Source organism: Camelina sativa, chromosome 5 (genome assembly GCF_030686135.1).
Source record: "Camelina sativa cultivar CO46 ecotype springtype chromosome 5, ASM3068613v1".
Classification (NCBI taxonomy): domain Eukaryota; kingdom Viridiplantae; phylum Streptophyta; class Magnoliopsida; order Brassicales; family Brassicaceae; genus Camelina; species Camelina sativa.
The window spans coordinates 30880633-30896377 of NC_141884.1; the positions used below are offsets into that span (position 1 = coordinate 30880633).

The window sequence follows — 15745 nt, forward strand, 5'->3', positions numbered from 1 at the left end:
GCAATTGCCCACAGCTCCGTCCAATAATACTTAGAACACAACTCATGTAACTCGATATCCTTACCTCCATATTTTTGGAATGTAATGAAAGACGCCAATGCATGCACACAAGGATACTTTTGTATATCGAAAAACCTGCAACTGCAACTTTTCAATCGCAACTTCACCAAATAAGGCTTTCCGTCACTGTCAATGACATTTTATTCAAGTTCGAAACCATTTAGCTCTATCACCTTTAGTTCTCAGCAATTGCCCATAAATCATGTAAGTAGTTCTCCACTAAAGGCACCAATTTATCTGCGACTGATCCAGACACAACATCTTTCCGATGTTCATTAAACCATTTAGAGAATTTTTTAAGTATTGCATCAAGCATGGGTATCAAGGAGTACCTCCTTGCATCTTTAAATACGCTGTTCAACGATTCAACACAGTTGCTTGTGTCTAGGTTGTATCTATCTCCTGGAAAAAACATCTTCCCCGTCTTTCTTTCAGGGTAGATTCTTCAAGATACTTGGCAGCAGAAGAATATCTTGTCATAAAAGAAGCGTAAGCAATGTTGAACTCAACCACTGTGTAAAACCTACTACACTCCATGAATCTCCATGCAACAACGTCTTTGTTGACGGGTACGAGCATAACCTTTCACATTTTGGGATAAATGCCATATACAAAAACCATGATGAGCCAGAGGATACACATTAGCCATGGCTTTTCTGAGATTTGTATTTCTGTCAGTCATAAATACTATTTCAGAAGAATCCCCAACAACGGTTTTCAACATCTCCAAAAACCAATTCCAACTTGCATCATTCTCACCATCAAGAACACCAAACGCCAAGGGATAATGGTGATGGTTAGGATCTTGAGCCGACGCAAAAACAAGAACACCCTTATATCCGTTCTTTAGAAAAGTTGCATCCATAGTTATAACTTTCCTCATGACTTTAAATCCTCCCAAAGCTATGAACAAGTACATGAATTTATTATTCTCATTGCAATGCACATATGATATTGTACCATGATTAACCTTCTCTAACATGTGCAGATAACATCGCAACATCTTGTAGCTTTCTTCTGGGCTACCTTTTAAATCAGTAACAGTTTGATTTTTCCCTCTCAACGCCGTAGAATATGATAGATCAACACCTAATTTTGTCTTCACAAGATCCATGATAATTTTCGGAGGTGGAGTTTCCATTTGCCCTGGAGAATCACCATGTAAAAGAGGATCAACTAATTGTGGAGTGCCTTGTCTCTTACTGTTGCTTGAACTTTGACTAGCCCGAGAGCATGTATGCATCTTGTTGTGCCTTTTAATCGAGAAAATATCTGTATCTCAAATCCTACCACCTCGTAAACCCCAGTTACATCCTTCTTTAGGACATTTGACCACATAACGCACTTTGTCCGACTTTACTATTTCAAAACTAAAACAGTTAGCGAATGAAGCTCTATCCACCACATCTTGCAATGCCTTCTTGTTTGGAAATTCTTGAAGTTTAGTCAGATCCAAACCGTCATCCCATGGTTCAATATACTTACACGGTTCTACAACAGGGCGTGGCTCAGTATATTCATCACCTTCATCACGTGATTCAGCTTCACCCTCTTTATTAGAATCACCCTCTACAGCCTTTTCTTTGCCTACGTAGACAACAATGGCGTTAGGTCCAATTTCACCATCCTTTGCATGTTGGTTTTCAAAGTTCATACCAACAGAACTTTGGTCCACTATGGACACTGTGGGCACTGTGGGCACTATGGGCACTATGGGAACTTGCTCAGGCTGAGGCTCAGAAGGGATGACATCCACAAACAACATACATCTTCGCTTCTCATAATTAACAGAGTCTAGATAAACATTAACATCCTCATCATCATTAAGCTCACAATGCTCCAATGTTTCTACCAGTAGTGGCTTGTAGCTCAGCTGCAACTGAACATTACTTTCAACAAACCCAAGCTTCCTCTGTATCCTTGCTTTTAACATAAACAATGTTATATTCCTCTTGAACATTATACTATACATGCGTCCTTCATATTTAAAATGTAGGCTGACGTTCTCGCATATTGTATCCTGCCAAACCAACCAATATAAAAAAATCATAATTAGTACTACTACTAGTTTTACTAAATATACCAGTATTACCAGTTTCACCACCTTCTTTCTCCTATCAAAATCGAATCGAATGGTAAACGAGTTCTAATCTCCTTAATTCACTGAAATCGAAAGCCAAATCCCTTTCTTATCTAGTAGATAGCTCAATCGACCAACAAACCTTTGTAAAACACTCAATGTGCTAAGCTTTCTTCGATCTAAATCCAATTGAATTTCTAAATTTACAAATCAAAAACAAATTCAACCAAAAGCTACTCTAATGAGAAGTAACACACCTGCATTTTGAAAAACAACTTGATTCAACTCGAGTTGGTGAAGAACGACAGCAGTAGGAGTGCCGATGACGGAAGAATCGCCGGCGGCTGGATTGAGACGTGAGTAACCAGCTGGATTTCTCGGATCGAAAACGAGAGCTGGGTTTGTTTTTTTATTTAAAAATTTAATCTAAATTAATGAAATTAGAAGGCTAAAATCATCTCACTATATTTTATTAAAAAAAAGTGAAGATATGAAAAATAGAGAAAGAGATAGGAGATTTGGTAAATTGTTTTAGAGATTTTTGAGACGATTACTCGTAGTGAGATGCTGCAAATGGGTAAAAATCATATCGGATAAGTCAAAGTTTGGCAAACATCAATCAACTCAAAATGGGCCGATCACATGCAATTATGTAGCTAACACCGACATGTCAAACCTCTCCAATCAAAATCCTTAAAATAAATTCACCAACCCTACTCACACCCACCAAGGCAGCCCATCACTTCTCTCATATCTATAAACACAACACAATAATACAACGGTTACAACCTTTTTTGCTTTTAAAGAAGAACGTTTTCATGTGAGTGTGACTTGATAAATTAAAAACGGCGTCGACGTAGCAAGAAAATGCTTGGTTTTGTTCTTGTGACTTCCGTACCAAATCTGTTATTTATTAAAAAAGGCACCTTTAATTTATTGTGGGATCAATATTAACTCTCTATGGATTATTTCATTCTATAATTTACATTTAAAATAGTCATAAAGCCGATATTATAAAAAACGACACAATATATTTGTATTGAAAACATCATATTTATTTTACGATCAATATTACTCTCCAAGGATTATTTCATACTATAAGATACACGTACATATATAATCATAAAGGCAGGATAAAAAACGTCATTCACTATGTGTTAGTCTATATAATATAAGATTAAGTCACAAAACTCAAATCACAAGCTTCACTCAAAACCTAATTAGATCAGAGAGAGAGAGAGAAAGAGATTGTTCAAAATGGGTTCTTTGTACCAAGAATCACCACCATTGCTTCTACAAGATCTCAAGGTGACGATCAATGAATCAACACTCATTTTCCCATCTGATGAAACAAGTGAGAGAAAATCCATGTTCTTGTCCAACGTCGACCAAATCCTCAACTTTGACGTCCAAACAGTTCATTTCTTCCGTTCAAACAAAGATTTTCCTCCGGAGATGGTGTCGGAGAAGCTGAGAAGGGCGTTGGTTAAAGCCATGGACGCTTACGAGTTCTTGGCCGGGAGACTCCGAGTGGATCCTAGCTCTGGACGGCTAGATGTTGACTGTAACGGTGCCGGAGCTGGCTTTGTGACGGGAGAGAGTGAGTACACGTTGGAGGAACTTGGAGATTTGGTTTATCCAAATCCAGCTTTTGCTCAACTGGTTACAAGTCAGCTTAAGAGTTTGCGTAAAGATGACCAACCCTTGTTTGCCTTTCAGGTAACCCAACCCTTTGCTTTCCAACTTTTTTGTTTTAAAAGGATCCTTAAACTAATTAAGATCACAAGTTTCTTTTTTTTTCTCTTTGCTTTTTTTTCTTTTTCAACATCACAAGTTATATTGGGAAAACCAAAAAAGAAATCAAAAGTTTCGAGTGTACATCATATAATAGAAACACAAATAAACTTTCTTTAAAATTTTGGATCACAATAAATAGTCTGAGTGTTAGGTTATTTTGCAACCTCGAGGAAGGGTTCATGTATGATCCAGTTCTTTAAAATTTTGGATCACAATAATTAACTTCTAAGTCTTAGAATAGTATCTATGCAAATCCAGTTTATGTAGGTCATTGGTCGAGGATTATGTGGGTATAAGTTAGAATTTGAGTTTTCTGCTACAGTTTCAAACATAATCGTCTAGTATATAGACGTATTAAATGGTAAATAGATTCACATCTTCCACACAATTTATAGATTAATTCGGAATTTGGTGTGAAATAAAATTAATTATCATGTATGAGTATAACTATGAATATGTTTTATACTATTTTCAATAATAATTATTCTAAATAATGAATATGTAGAAGTTAGATACGTTAAACAAAAATTAAAAATTTGTTTTTTTTGTGAATTTTTTATTCTTAATTTAGTTGGCTATTATATTATTCTTCGAAATAGTACATATATAATCTAGTTTAAGTCCCAGCATTATGGATTATTTGTCTTCTTCTATTTACAGAAAAATTATAACCACAAACAAAACGTAAATATTTGGGAAATTGACTCAAATGACACATTCTTCAGAAATCTTTAAGTAAATCACCCACCCTACTCAGACTATATGTACACCATGTATGATGTATGTCATATGTCATGTATAACGAAACATGAGTTTAAAAAAAAAAAAAAAAGTATAACGGAACATGAAATCACAAAGTAACATGTGACATATATATATATATATATACTCGAACATGTCTCAGTTTCGCCTACAGATAAAATATGCCAAATAAGTTTGAGATTCTTCCAATGTACACAATACTGATACATATATTTGCTTGTTATTTAATATTATTCTTAGTTATATTACTTATATAAAAACTTGGCATACATTTTTTAATCTACACATGAGAATTGTAAAATTATCAAACAATCGAAGCAATTAAATATATTTATTATTTAAAAAAAAAATATAAAAAAAACTCAGTCGAGTACTGTTTTCTTTTCTTCACATCAAATTTAAAATAGTTGGTGGTTAGTATTAATTAAACTTTATAATATTAGTATGATTGTAACATAAATCTACTAATTCCGCGTGAAGTTAAGACGCTGGTTTTTTTTTTTTTGTGTGGTCATTAATTGAATCCTACCAAACATAAAGCAATCTAAATTAATGTGATATAACTCTGTCTCCTGTCACATTATTTAATGTAATCGCTTTCTAATGAAAAAAAAATATTATACTAATACTCAATGTTAATCATGAACGTATATAGAATAGTCATTATCTACATCTTTTGAATGTGTCGCAGTATGTATATTATTATCCTGTATAGTTGTTATGTTAAACTGAGAATCAACGAAACAACGACCATCTATACCCATACGTGATTCAAAATAAGTTTTCTCAAGCTTGGTCCCTGAAGTTGTGTTTATCGATTATGTCATGTTACTTACTATTTAAATTTGGGCAGATGACATCATTCAAGTGCGGTGGGTTTGCAATGGGAATCTCAACAAACCATACAACGTTCGATGGACTTAGTTTCAAAACATTTCTCGAAAACTTAGCCTCTCTACTGAGTGAGAAGCCCTTATCAACACCTCCATGCAACGACCGTACTCTTCTCAAGGCTCGTACGCCGCCAAGTGTCACATTCCCACACCACGAGCTTGTTAAGTTCCAAGACTGTGAGACAACAACAGTCTTCGAAGCCACTTCACAGCACTTAGACTTCAAAATCTTCAAGCTATCCTCTGATCAAATCAATAAGCTCAAGGAGAGAGCCTCGGAGACTAGTAGTGGTTATGTTCGCGTGTCGGGGTTCAACGTTGTCACGGCTTTGGTCTGGAGGTGCAAGGCACTCTCTGTAACATCAGAAAAAGAAGAAGAAGAAGCTAATCTTGAAAGAGAATCAACGATTCTTTACGCAGTGGACATTAGAGGGAGGCTGAACCCTGAGCTTCCACCGTCCTACACTGGAAACGCGGTTTTAACCGCGTACGCAAAGGCGAAATGCAAGGCATTGCTTGAAGAGCCGTTTGGTAGGATTGTGGAAATTGTAGGAGAAGGGGCGAAGAGGATAACGGATGAGTACGCGCGGTCTGCTATAGATTGGGGAGAGTTGTACAAAGGGTTTCCACATGGAGAGGTTTTGGTTTCTTCGTGGTGGAAACTAGGTTTCGCAGAGGTTGAGTATCCTTGGGGAAAGCCTAAGTATAGCTGTCCTGTTGTGTATCATCGGAAAGACATAGTTTTGCTGTTTCCAGACATCGATGGAGATAGTAAAGGTGTTTATGTCTTGGCTGCTTTGCCTTCTAAGGAGATGACCAAGTTCCAGCATTGGTTTGAAGACACGCTTTGCTGATTTCCTGGCTTCACTTTGCATTGCTAATGCTTTATTTTATACTTTACATTATAAACACATTATGGATAATACGATTGAAATGTGAACTTCAAGTTCAGGACAACCAAATGTATCTTTCTTGTATTTTCTTTTCTTTTACCTTTTAAGTACTAAAGCTATGTAAGGAAAACACAAAAGCTATTGTACACTATATAATCTCCAAAAATATTAGGGTGATTGGAATTTGGAAATGGATATATATATATAGAAACGATTTCATATTGCTCATATATTTTAGAGAGGCGATTTTATTGTCACGGCACGTCACTCAAGTTGCTTCCTATCATTCCCTCATCTAAAACACTTTTGTGATGTTATGCATTCATACATTTGTTTGTATCCGCAAGAAGCAAAAAAAATATTAGCTGAGGGATGTAACCAAAAAAAAAAAAAAAAAATGGAAACCTATGAGACTCATCCCATAGCTGCTCATGGATCTACCGACTAATCAATCCTCGACCATACACAGTAAAGTAATCTCTCCTTAACGTATCTTTATAGAGAGAACTATTTTAGGTGTTCTTAGAGTAAATATATTATGAAAATAATGTAAGGTCAGTAGTTAAGATCTTTTATTAAAAAATTAGTTATTGGTAGAACATGTTTAAGATCATAAGATTTAACTAGGATTTCATCCGCGGTACACCTTGGAACTAAGTTATAAATTATTTTATTTTAAATAATAATTTTTAATTTATTTAGTTTTCAAATTTTCAATTAATTAACTTTTTCTAATTAATTTAGAATTTTCTTTAGAAATTTTTTCTTCTTCTTATGTTTTATAAAGTTTATAATCTAATTATATTAAATTTGTTATTAGATAGAATATAAAATTTTAGATTTGTTTTATTCTCTAGAATTAAACAGAGGTATATGCCTATATAGTATGTTAGTGTATATTCTTATGTGTATTTTTTTTTTTTTTTTTGAATATTAAGAATATGTTATAGTATGTGTAATATTTTGTAGTTCATATACTAAATAATTTATAAGTTAATTTTCAAAACTATGATTACAAATCTATAGTATATATGAGATAAACTAATAGTTTTAGTGTTGTATCTATATTCCAAACCCGCCATGCTAGGCGGGTCAGACAATATATTCAAAGATTTTTAATCTGCAAAAACTCATCATATGAAATCCGAGAAAGTAAAAATTATTTTTAAATACGTAATACAAAATAAAAATAAATCTGTGAGCAAGCAATATCTTTTATATTTTATTATTATTCTTTGAATAAGATATCAAATTGAATGGTAAATATGTTTGTTACCTTTTAAAATCATACCGTTAGTTTTTTTGAATGATATATTTTATATTTGATTTTGAAATTTATTTTAGGGGAAATCAATGCGGTGAGATCAAAAATCTCGGCCATGGATCCTCCTCCAAGATCGAAAATCAATTCGTTTCTTGGTTAGACCGATTGTTTAAAAAATTTGTGTATGGAGAAAATATTGTTTTGTAAAATTGGAAATTTAATATTAATTAAATCAATTATAAAATTAATACTTAATGTTAAAGGAAGTGGTTCCAATTGTTTTGGAAATTTATTTAAGATGTGGAAAATCTTGTTTTCAAAAATAGAAACTTAATATTAATTAATTAAATGAAAAACAAATTAATAATTAGTGTTAATGGCAGTCTTGTAAATAAGTGGCAACTTTAGGATTTATTTGCTAAATGTACTTGAAAAATGTATATATAGATAATATAATATTCTTAAACATATTACAATTATAAAAACTTATAAAATAACATTTAAATAACAAACTTATAAAACTTTTACTAAAATTCAAAATACAATACCAAATTTTTATGAAACAAAAAAAATATTAAAGATAAAAAAAACAAACAAACATATTACTTAATTAAAGCACACAAATATTTTATTTAATTAATACATAGTTTAATGTCAAAATTTTAATTTGTGAAAAATTGTTTGTAAAAGATTGTATCCATTCACAGCTTGCCACGTTAGCTTAAAACTGAGCCAAGATCAGTTCTACATCAAGAACTAAAAAGGTGTTCTAAACCCACTATTCATTATTTTTCTAATTTTTTTGGGCTTAGAACACCCTTGGTGTTCTCCCTACAAAGATGGAGTAAAAAAAAATATATTAATACAAAGTTCAGAATTATCCAAAAATTGATAAAACCAATCCAATCATGAGCGGTCAAAATATTTGTCAAAAATAAAGAGTCAAGTATAGGTGGAATTAAATGGGGACATTTCAGAGACGACTACGAAATCAAGTATAGGTGGAATTAAATGGGGACATTTCAGAGACCACTACGAAATTAATCAAAGCTAATATGGGGGAATTAAAAGATGAAAAAGGAGAATCGTAGTTGATAGCGTTGAGCACAACACCATGGCATTGCCAACCCCCAACTTAATGCAATGAGTTGTGTCTTTCATTGTCTACATCTCTTAAATGTGTCGTCGTAGTATGTATGTATATATATATATATATATTGTGCATTACTCTTTTGTGCTATTATCATAGCATAACTTGTTTCAGCTTTGCATCTATGCCCAAAGACTTGGCTACATACTAAAGAAATCGAAAATTTCACAAGTGTTTTGCATGACTGTCAAACTTGTAAGTTTTCAATATTAACTTATTTTTCCTTTTTAAACTGTACATAAAACTTTATCTCTAAAATTAAAGAAAACAAAAATATACCCATAATCTTGGTGGTGTTAACTCGGTTTCACAGAGGTTGAGTATCCATGGGGAAAGCCTAAGTATAGCTGTCCCGTTGAGTATCGGTAATAAGACATAGTTTTGCTGTATCCAGACATCAATGGATAGCAACAGTGTTTGCGTCTTGGCTGCTTTGCCTTCCAAGGAGATGATCAAGTTGCAGCACAAGTTTCAGCAATGCTATTGCTTTATCTTACTACTTCACGATTATAAAACACATATAATATTTGATAATACGGTTGAAATGTGAAATTCACTTCACTTTGCTATTTCTGCTACTTTTCTAACAATTAAACTGTTCTAATAAAAGGACATAAGATACTGTACAAACCCTAATATCCAAAGTGATTGGAAATGGAAATAAGTAAAGTAGATTTATAGACTTTTACCTGAACAAAACATCTCAGGTTGCTTCTTAACCATTTATCATTCCCTCAACTAAAACAGTTTCCGATGTTATTGCATCATACATTTGTATCCACAAGAAGCAAAAAAAAAAAGGATATATAGCTAAGTTGAGGGATGTAACCAAAAAAATATGGTAACTGTGAAGAGACCTAAGCATTCTCGTTTTCTAATCTCTGTGCCTCTTCGACTGCAGCAGGTTGTGGCTTTGTGGATGGAGGCAAACAGCGTTTTGAGAAGAAAGTAGATATCATTTTTGGTCTCTTACCGCTTTTATCTGGTGACGGTGATAATCCAAGCTTTGTCAATACTTCTTTCTTTACCTGTTTATTTAACAAAGGATCACGGGAACACAAATAGGCAACTTTGTCTCAAGACATGGTTGGAAATTATTGAAGAGAAGATCAAAGTATAATGCAGAAGTAGAACTAACCTGCCAACGGCTATCCTCGAAATCTGATATCTCACGCACTTTTTGTCTTAGCTTGGTCTTTGGAACATCAGGGAACTTCTGCTGTAATGTTTCAACCACTCTATTGATACCTTGACGGCATGATTGAATAGTTGATACCTGGACGCCAAATTATTGTTAGAGCTAGGTAGCAATATATAAAAATACATGTTATTTATATGGAGAAATCCACTCACAACTGTAATTAAATCCGAGTCTGGAATGGATTTTGCTTTTGAATTAGATGGAGGTGTGCTCTGACTACAAGATGACTTGCCAGTTTCCTGATCCTCCTCTTCCATGTCATTGATCGATATCTCGATGAGAGAAGTCCAAGGGAATGCTCGCACCATGAGAGCTCGCAGACATATCTGTTCCACTTTTTGTGTCCCTTCTAGATCTTTAGCGGCTAAGAGAGGGACCTTTTCATGCGTTAGGTTACATATAATCAGTGGCTGCGTTTTCTTCAGAGCATGGTCAGTTAAACTTTGCAGATGTTTTTGTTGTTGGAGTAAAGCGCAAAACTCTTGACTTTCTTGATCTTGCTTAGATGATGGCGTACTTGCATCCTGCTCAGACGAATCAATGTCCATTCTGTCCACTTGGACCCCCTGAAAGAAACAATCACAAAGTTTACATAAGAAACTTCACATTTGGTGTTTAAAGCCTAGCTGCCTATAGTTAACAAACCCCCTTTACAAAAATGAGACATGCTTGAAAGAGACTAGGTATTAACTATTAGATAAATGAGGGATATTAGTTAAATTGGATACTCAAGAGAAATGCAAATTTTGCTATATAAATTCCTAGATTGTCAACCTAGATTTAGAGAAATGTATGACAAGTTCATTAAAAATTGCTTTTGTTACCTCATCTTCTGAGAGATATCCATCAGGCACCATAAAGTCATCTTCACTATCATCTTCATCATCAGCCTTTGAACATCCTTCTTCCAAGCTTTCCTCTTCATCTTTCTCACAATCTGAAAGGCTTTCACCTGCTTCTTCCTGTGAACAAAAGCAATTTATTACCAAGGATCTTTGTCGAGCTTTTTTGGGTTGTAATAAAATAATTAAATAAAACTACTACCTCTTCCCATTCTTCATCACTATCAACTTCATAATCCAATTCTGGATCCTTTTTCAGAGGACGACGTGGCCCCACAACTTGACTGCAAATGTTAAAAAGAAGAACCCTAAGTACCATTGTAAGCAAACTTGGAGAGTGAACACTAGTTATTTCCTCCTTCATATTCCTAGTACTAGTTATTTCCTCCTTCATATTCCTAGTACTCTAGCAGAATCACTGAAAAACGTTCTCTACGTTACCTGTGTCCACTACAATGATTGTTCAATCCAAACTGAAATGCATCAGACGATATTAACCACAGATCTAACATAGACGCTGTTTAGTTAATTTTAGGATCAGCCTCTACAAAGGAACATAAAAGGGTAGAGCAGGAGTATGTTCACTTCAGAGGTTTTTTTATCATGCTTTATTAAACACCACAAAAAAGTAGTCACATAGCTGAGATAAACTTCATGACTTTTTCAGTGAAATATGTGATGCAAAAAAGCTAAAATGAAAAAGCAGTAACAAACAAACTCATGAGAAAGCTTTGAATTAGTTAAGGCTTAACAAATATTAACTGAAACTAACTTGCAATCTGTGTTATCTTAGCTTACTGTGGGAATGAAAGTTATCAAAATAAGTACTAACCTTTGGCTAGGCCAGATACCATAAAAGCCTGGTCTGCAGCTTTTATCAAATTGTAACAACTGCTTGGCCCTCCTTGACTTCTTCTTACGATCAGATGACGAAGACTCACACTGCCCAATGGAAGATATACCATCAAAGTTTTTCTCTTCACACCCATCCACTTGCTTTTCCATGTTCGGTTCACCGTCAGATGTTGCTCCCCTATTTGTAGATAGTTTCAGTTTCGGAAACAGTTCACTCTTGGGTTGCCTACGCATACCCCAATGCTTTTTCGTACTGGAGAGCGAATGACCCAACTGTCGCCAGGAAGCAAAGTGTTCCCTACAAAGTAATACAACTCAGATCACAATACTCAAACTGACACCTTACAGATAAACCACCAAGGAAAACCACTGTCATACCTGCGAATATCATCAAGTGTAGCTTCACAAGTTGTTGAAAAGGCATTGTCAATGGCCTGAATAACTGTTCCACTTTCATTCTCAGGTTTTGCACATGAAGGTTCCTGAGCAGTTATTTCACTGGAAGGAAGCTTAGGTTGGGTTATTGAACTGTCTTTGCTCTTTTTAAGAAACCGCTCCATGATTGATGCTTGTTTTTGTACTTGAAGTTGCTTCTTTAGCTCGGCTTGTTCCTTCTCTCTACGCTTCTGCTCCTTCTCCGAGTCATCTTGCTGTTTCTTTATCCGTTTTCTTGACTCATTCTCTTCCTTTTCTTTATTATTTTCATCAATAATTGCTTTCTGCATTAGCTTCTGTTCTTTTTCCTGGCACAGCAAACAAATGCTCAGTCAGAAGTCAGAATTTGGAAACAAATAACACCATCCAAGATGACCAAAAGAGAATAAGCATCACCAGAAAAGAATTCCAGAAGACAATGAAGAAAATTATCTGCTTACTTGTTGCAATCTCTCTTTCAATACTTGACGTTCCATTCTCTTCTTTTCCTTCTCAGCTTCACATCTACTTTTCTCCAATTGTTTAAGAAGCAGCTTCTCTTCTCGCTTTGAGTCTTTCTCAGCCCTTAACGATAATACAATCAACGAGTCAGATAAAAAAAAGGGATAAATATAACCCAAGTACACTAAAAGAAGATGCTTACATCTCTGTGCTGTTCTTCTGCAACATGTTATCCATGAATGATCGAATATCCACCTCAGTCAGTATTTTACCAAGCTTTTCAGCAGCTTTGTTCAGATCAGATCTGCACGACTTTTCAGTTTCTCCTCTTTGTAGTGCAGCTAACATTGCTAAAACACAACACACAAGGCATAAGTCCTCAAATCTTATACAAACAGCCAATAAGAATCATCAAACAGATAAGACATTTACCAGAAACTGCTGTAATCCTTTCATGAATCTTCTTCCTACAAGTCCGGCGAACTTTAAGCAATCCACGAACAGAATTCGGCATCATTTTCAAATCTCTCGTCTATAACATCAAATAAACATCACATCTCAACATTAAATGATATCACCAAAGTTACCATTTCTATCAAGATTCAAAGATCAAAACCCACACAGAAGCAAGAACAATAAGCTAAAAACTACCAATTGAAATTACAAGTTACCTCCCAGCACCAGAGACAAGATTCAGAATCATCCTCCAAAACATCAGCATCTGCGTTAGGCAAACCGTAACTCACTCTCTGACCGACAGAAACAACAGCACTCTTCACAGCTACCAAAGTAACACTTTCAACCTTCTCCTTCAATTTCAAGTAAATCTCATCGACAAGCTTCGACAACGGCAAACTCATCTCCTCCATCAACAAAGCAACCATAGAATGCACAGACGAAAAATCACTAAACCTAGAAAACAGATCTGTTCTCTTGTTCTCGTCCATTATTTCACGAAAATAATCAAAAAGCCCTTTCATCTCTCGATTCAACGACGAGATCTGAGCTTCTTTCTCCTCAGATGTTAGATTCTCAATCGCCGCGGGTTCTCTCTTCCGCTTATTCGACGACTTCTTCGGCTCAATCGGCGTCTTCCGACTCTCGATTTCATTCGCCGTCGTAACTTCTCCCATCGCGAAACCCTAGAAATTTTGGGAATCTATAAATCCAGGAAAAAAAATGAAACAAGATCCAGAATCTGAGAAATCGATTGAGAGAAAGACTTTGTGTTTACTTTTGTGATATGTGATTTTGGATTTTGGATTTTTTTTCTTTTTTGGTCTCTGAGTTGTTAGGTTTTGGGAGAAGGAGAAGGAGAAGAAGAAGAATGTGGAGGAGTGGGAAGAAGATGAATGGTTTTGAAAAAAAAACAATTGAACAAAAAAAAAACACTAAAGAAAGAGTAAAGACGAACTAAAAAAAAAAAAAAGGGAATTTGGAGGAGTCATTGATTTTCCCGCCAAGGATTTGACGGATGGGTTTGCCTCCAAATGACACAGATGCAAATTTTTAAGGTTTGCCGCCACTTATGTTTTAGAGAGACTGGGAAGCTCATTTATATATGGGCTTACTTTTGTTTCTTTCGGCCCATCAAGACGGAGATACTATACTTTTCTTTTGGTAAGAAACAGGTAAACAATCCCTCCCTGAATTTATTAAAAAACTAGATGTGGATCCGCTCTATGTACGAATTTAAAGTTTTAAAAATTAAATTAAATTTTTTAAAAATATATTAAATTTTGTTGTACATTATTTATAAATTGTATTTTTGTTATAATACACTGATTTATATTCATTTACAAATCTTTTTTATATGTTACTATTAAAAGTGTATTTTTTATACCAAAATATACTCTATGTTACAAATATGTTATTTATCACCAGTTAGAAAATGTCTATATGAACAAATTAAGCCAACTATTTTACTTTCACTTCTACATAGTTTTTTAATTACTTAAATTGTTGGCTCAAAATTTTTTTTGAATAAAAAATATATTACATAATATATTAATCAATGATGTATCATCACAATAATGTATGATCACCATGGAAAAAATCTCGGCTCCGCACTCATCCCTTATAGAGAGAAAGAGAACCTTGTGTCTAACCTCCTCTACCATGGAAATAACCTTGCGCCCAACCTCCTCCACCTGCCGCCCTTGGGGAGATAACTTTGCGTCTAACCTCCTCCACCTTCCTTCCTTGGTGAGATAACCTTGTGTCCAGTCTTCTCCACCATAGAGAGAACCTCGGCAACCAATGAAAGTAAAAACCTTTTTCTAACGTCACAAAATCTTTTGATAGTAACTAATGTTAAATTTCCCAATGTATTCGTGGAAGTGTCTTTGACACACCATGATGTAGCCTGTCTCTATTACGCCTCAACCGCCACCTTGCTTAGTGAGCCCATGTCCACTCTCAATCCATGGGCCCACCTTCTACATCTATTCCTGACCGTGGACCCATCCATATTCGATGGCCGATTTGTTACGTCTGGGAGGCTTTAAAAACTTGTTTACCGACCCTACAAATCAATAAATGATATTTTCCTGTATTTTGTTCTTACTCGCACAGTTGCGACAATCACTAATATTCAAAATATAAGACGATCTATGTTTATATAGAAGTGAGTATTTACAAAATTAAGAATTAATAATATTATGTAATTTTTAATAATTATCTTTTTACATTATTAATATTTTTAAAAAAATATATTTGATTTTTGCTGTAATCAAATCCCTGCTATTAAATATTGACTTTACATATGTCAAAATCTTAGATTGATAATTTGACACATGTCAAAATCTTGTTAAAGACTAACTTTCAAAATCCAACTTTATATAATAAGGTTACAACGCAATTATAATGGTACTTGTTTCAGAAAACAGATCCGTCCATGTTGTCTCTCAAAATCAAATCTAAATTAAGCGAAACAACATAAAAAAGAATTGAAAACCTAAAGATAAAGAGAAAACATAGTTAACCAAGCCATTTGCAAGACGATTGGCCTCTCTATATACGTGAACCACTAAGACTAATCAGTTCATTTGGAGGAAGCCATACCACAAATGT

The 15745-nt window shown here is 34.5% G+C and overlaps 2 protein-coding genes across 2 annotated transcripts; one reads left to right on the forward strand and one right to left on the reverse strand.

The window, feature by feature from the left end:
• Positions 1 to 3048: 3048 nt before the first annotated feature.
• LOC104787531 (acyltransferase GLAUCE) lies at positions 3049 to 6708 on the forward strand. Its single transcript, XM_087450940.1, has 2 exons — positions 3049 to 3859; positions 5553 to 6708. Exons 1-2 carry the CDS (start codon positions 3398 to 3400, stop codon positions 6444 to 6446), a joined length of 1356 nt encoding a protein of 451 aa, XP_087307066.1. The 5' UTR covers positions 3049 to 3397; the 3' UTR covers positions 6447 to 6708.
• A 2852-nt stretch (positions 6709 to 9560) lies between these two features.
• LOC104787532 (chromatin assembly factor 1 subunit FAS1) lies at positions 9561 to 14199 on the reverse strand. The gene is made up of 11 exons (XM_010513141.3): positions 13345 to 14199; positions 13106 to 13205; positions 12876 to 13023; positions 12673 to 12796; positions 12176 to 12540; positions 11775 to 12095; positions 11145 to 11226; positions 10925 to 11062; positions 10253 to 10666; positions 10038 to 10175; positions 9561 to 9927 (listed from the first exon to the last, which is right to left on the reverse strand). Exons 1-11 carry the CDS (start codon positions 13804 to 13806, stop codon positions 9757 to 9759), a joined length of 2463 nt encoding a protein of 820 aa, XP_010511443.2. The 5' UTR covers positions 13807 to 14199; the 3' UTR covers positions 9561 to 9756.
• Between the last annotated feature and the right edge of the window lie 1546 nt (positions 14200 to 15745).

Excerpts from the sequence above, each read along its gene's own strand:
- LOC104787531 (XM_087450940.1), top strand. The coding sequence starts at position 3,398 with ATGGGTTCTTTGTACCAAGAATCACCACCATTGCTTCTACAAGATCTC. Across the intron at positions 3,860-5,552 it reads AACCCTTGTTTGCCTTTCAG|ATGACATCATTCAAGTGCGG; the intron begins GTAACCCAACCC and ends AAATTTGGGCAG.
- LOC104787532 (XM_010513141.3), bottom strand. The coding sequence starts at position 13,806 with ATGGGAGAAGTTACGACGGCGAATGAAATCGAGAGTCGGAAGACGCCG. Across the intron at positions 12,541-12,672 it reads TGAAAGAGAGATTGCAACAA|GAAAAAGAACAGAAGCTAAT; the intron begins GTAAGCAGATAA and ends TTGCTGTGCCAG. Across the intron at positions 11,063-11,144 it reads GTGATGAAGAATGGGAAGAG|GAAGAAGCAGGTGAAAGCCT; the intron begins GTAGTAGTTTTA and ends TTTTGTTCACAG.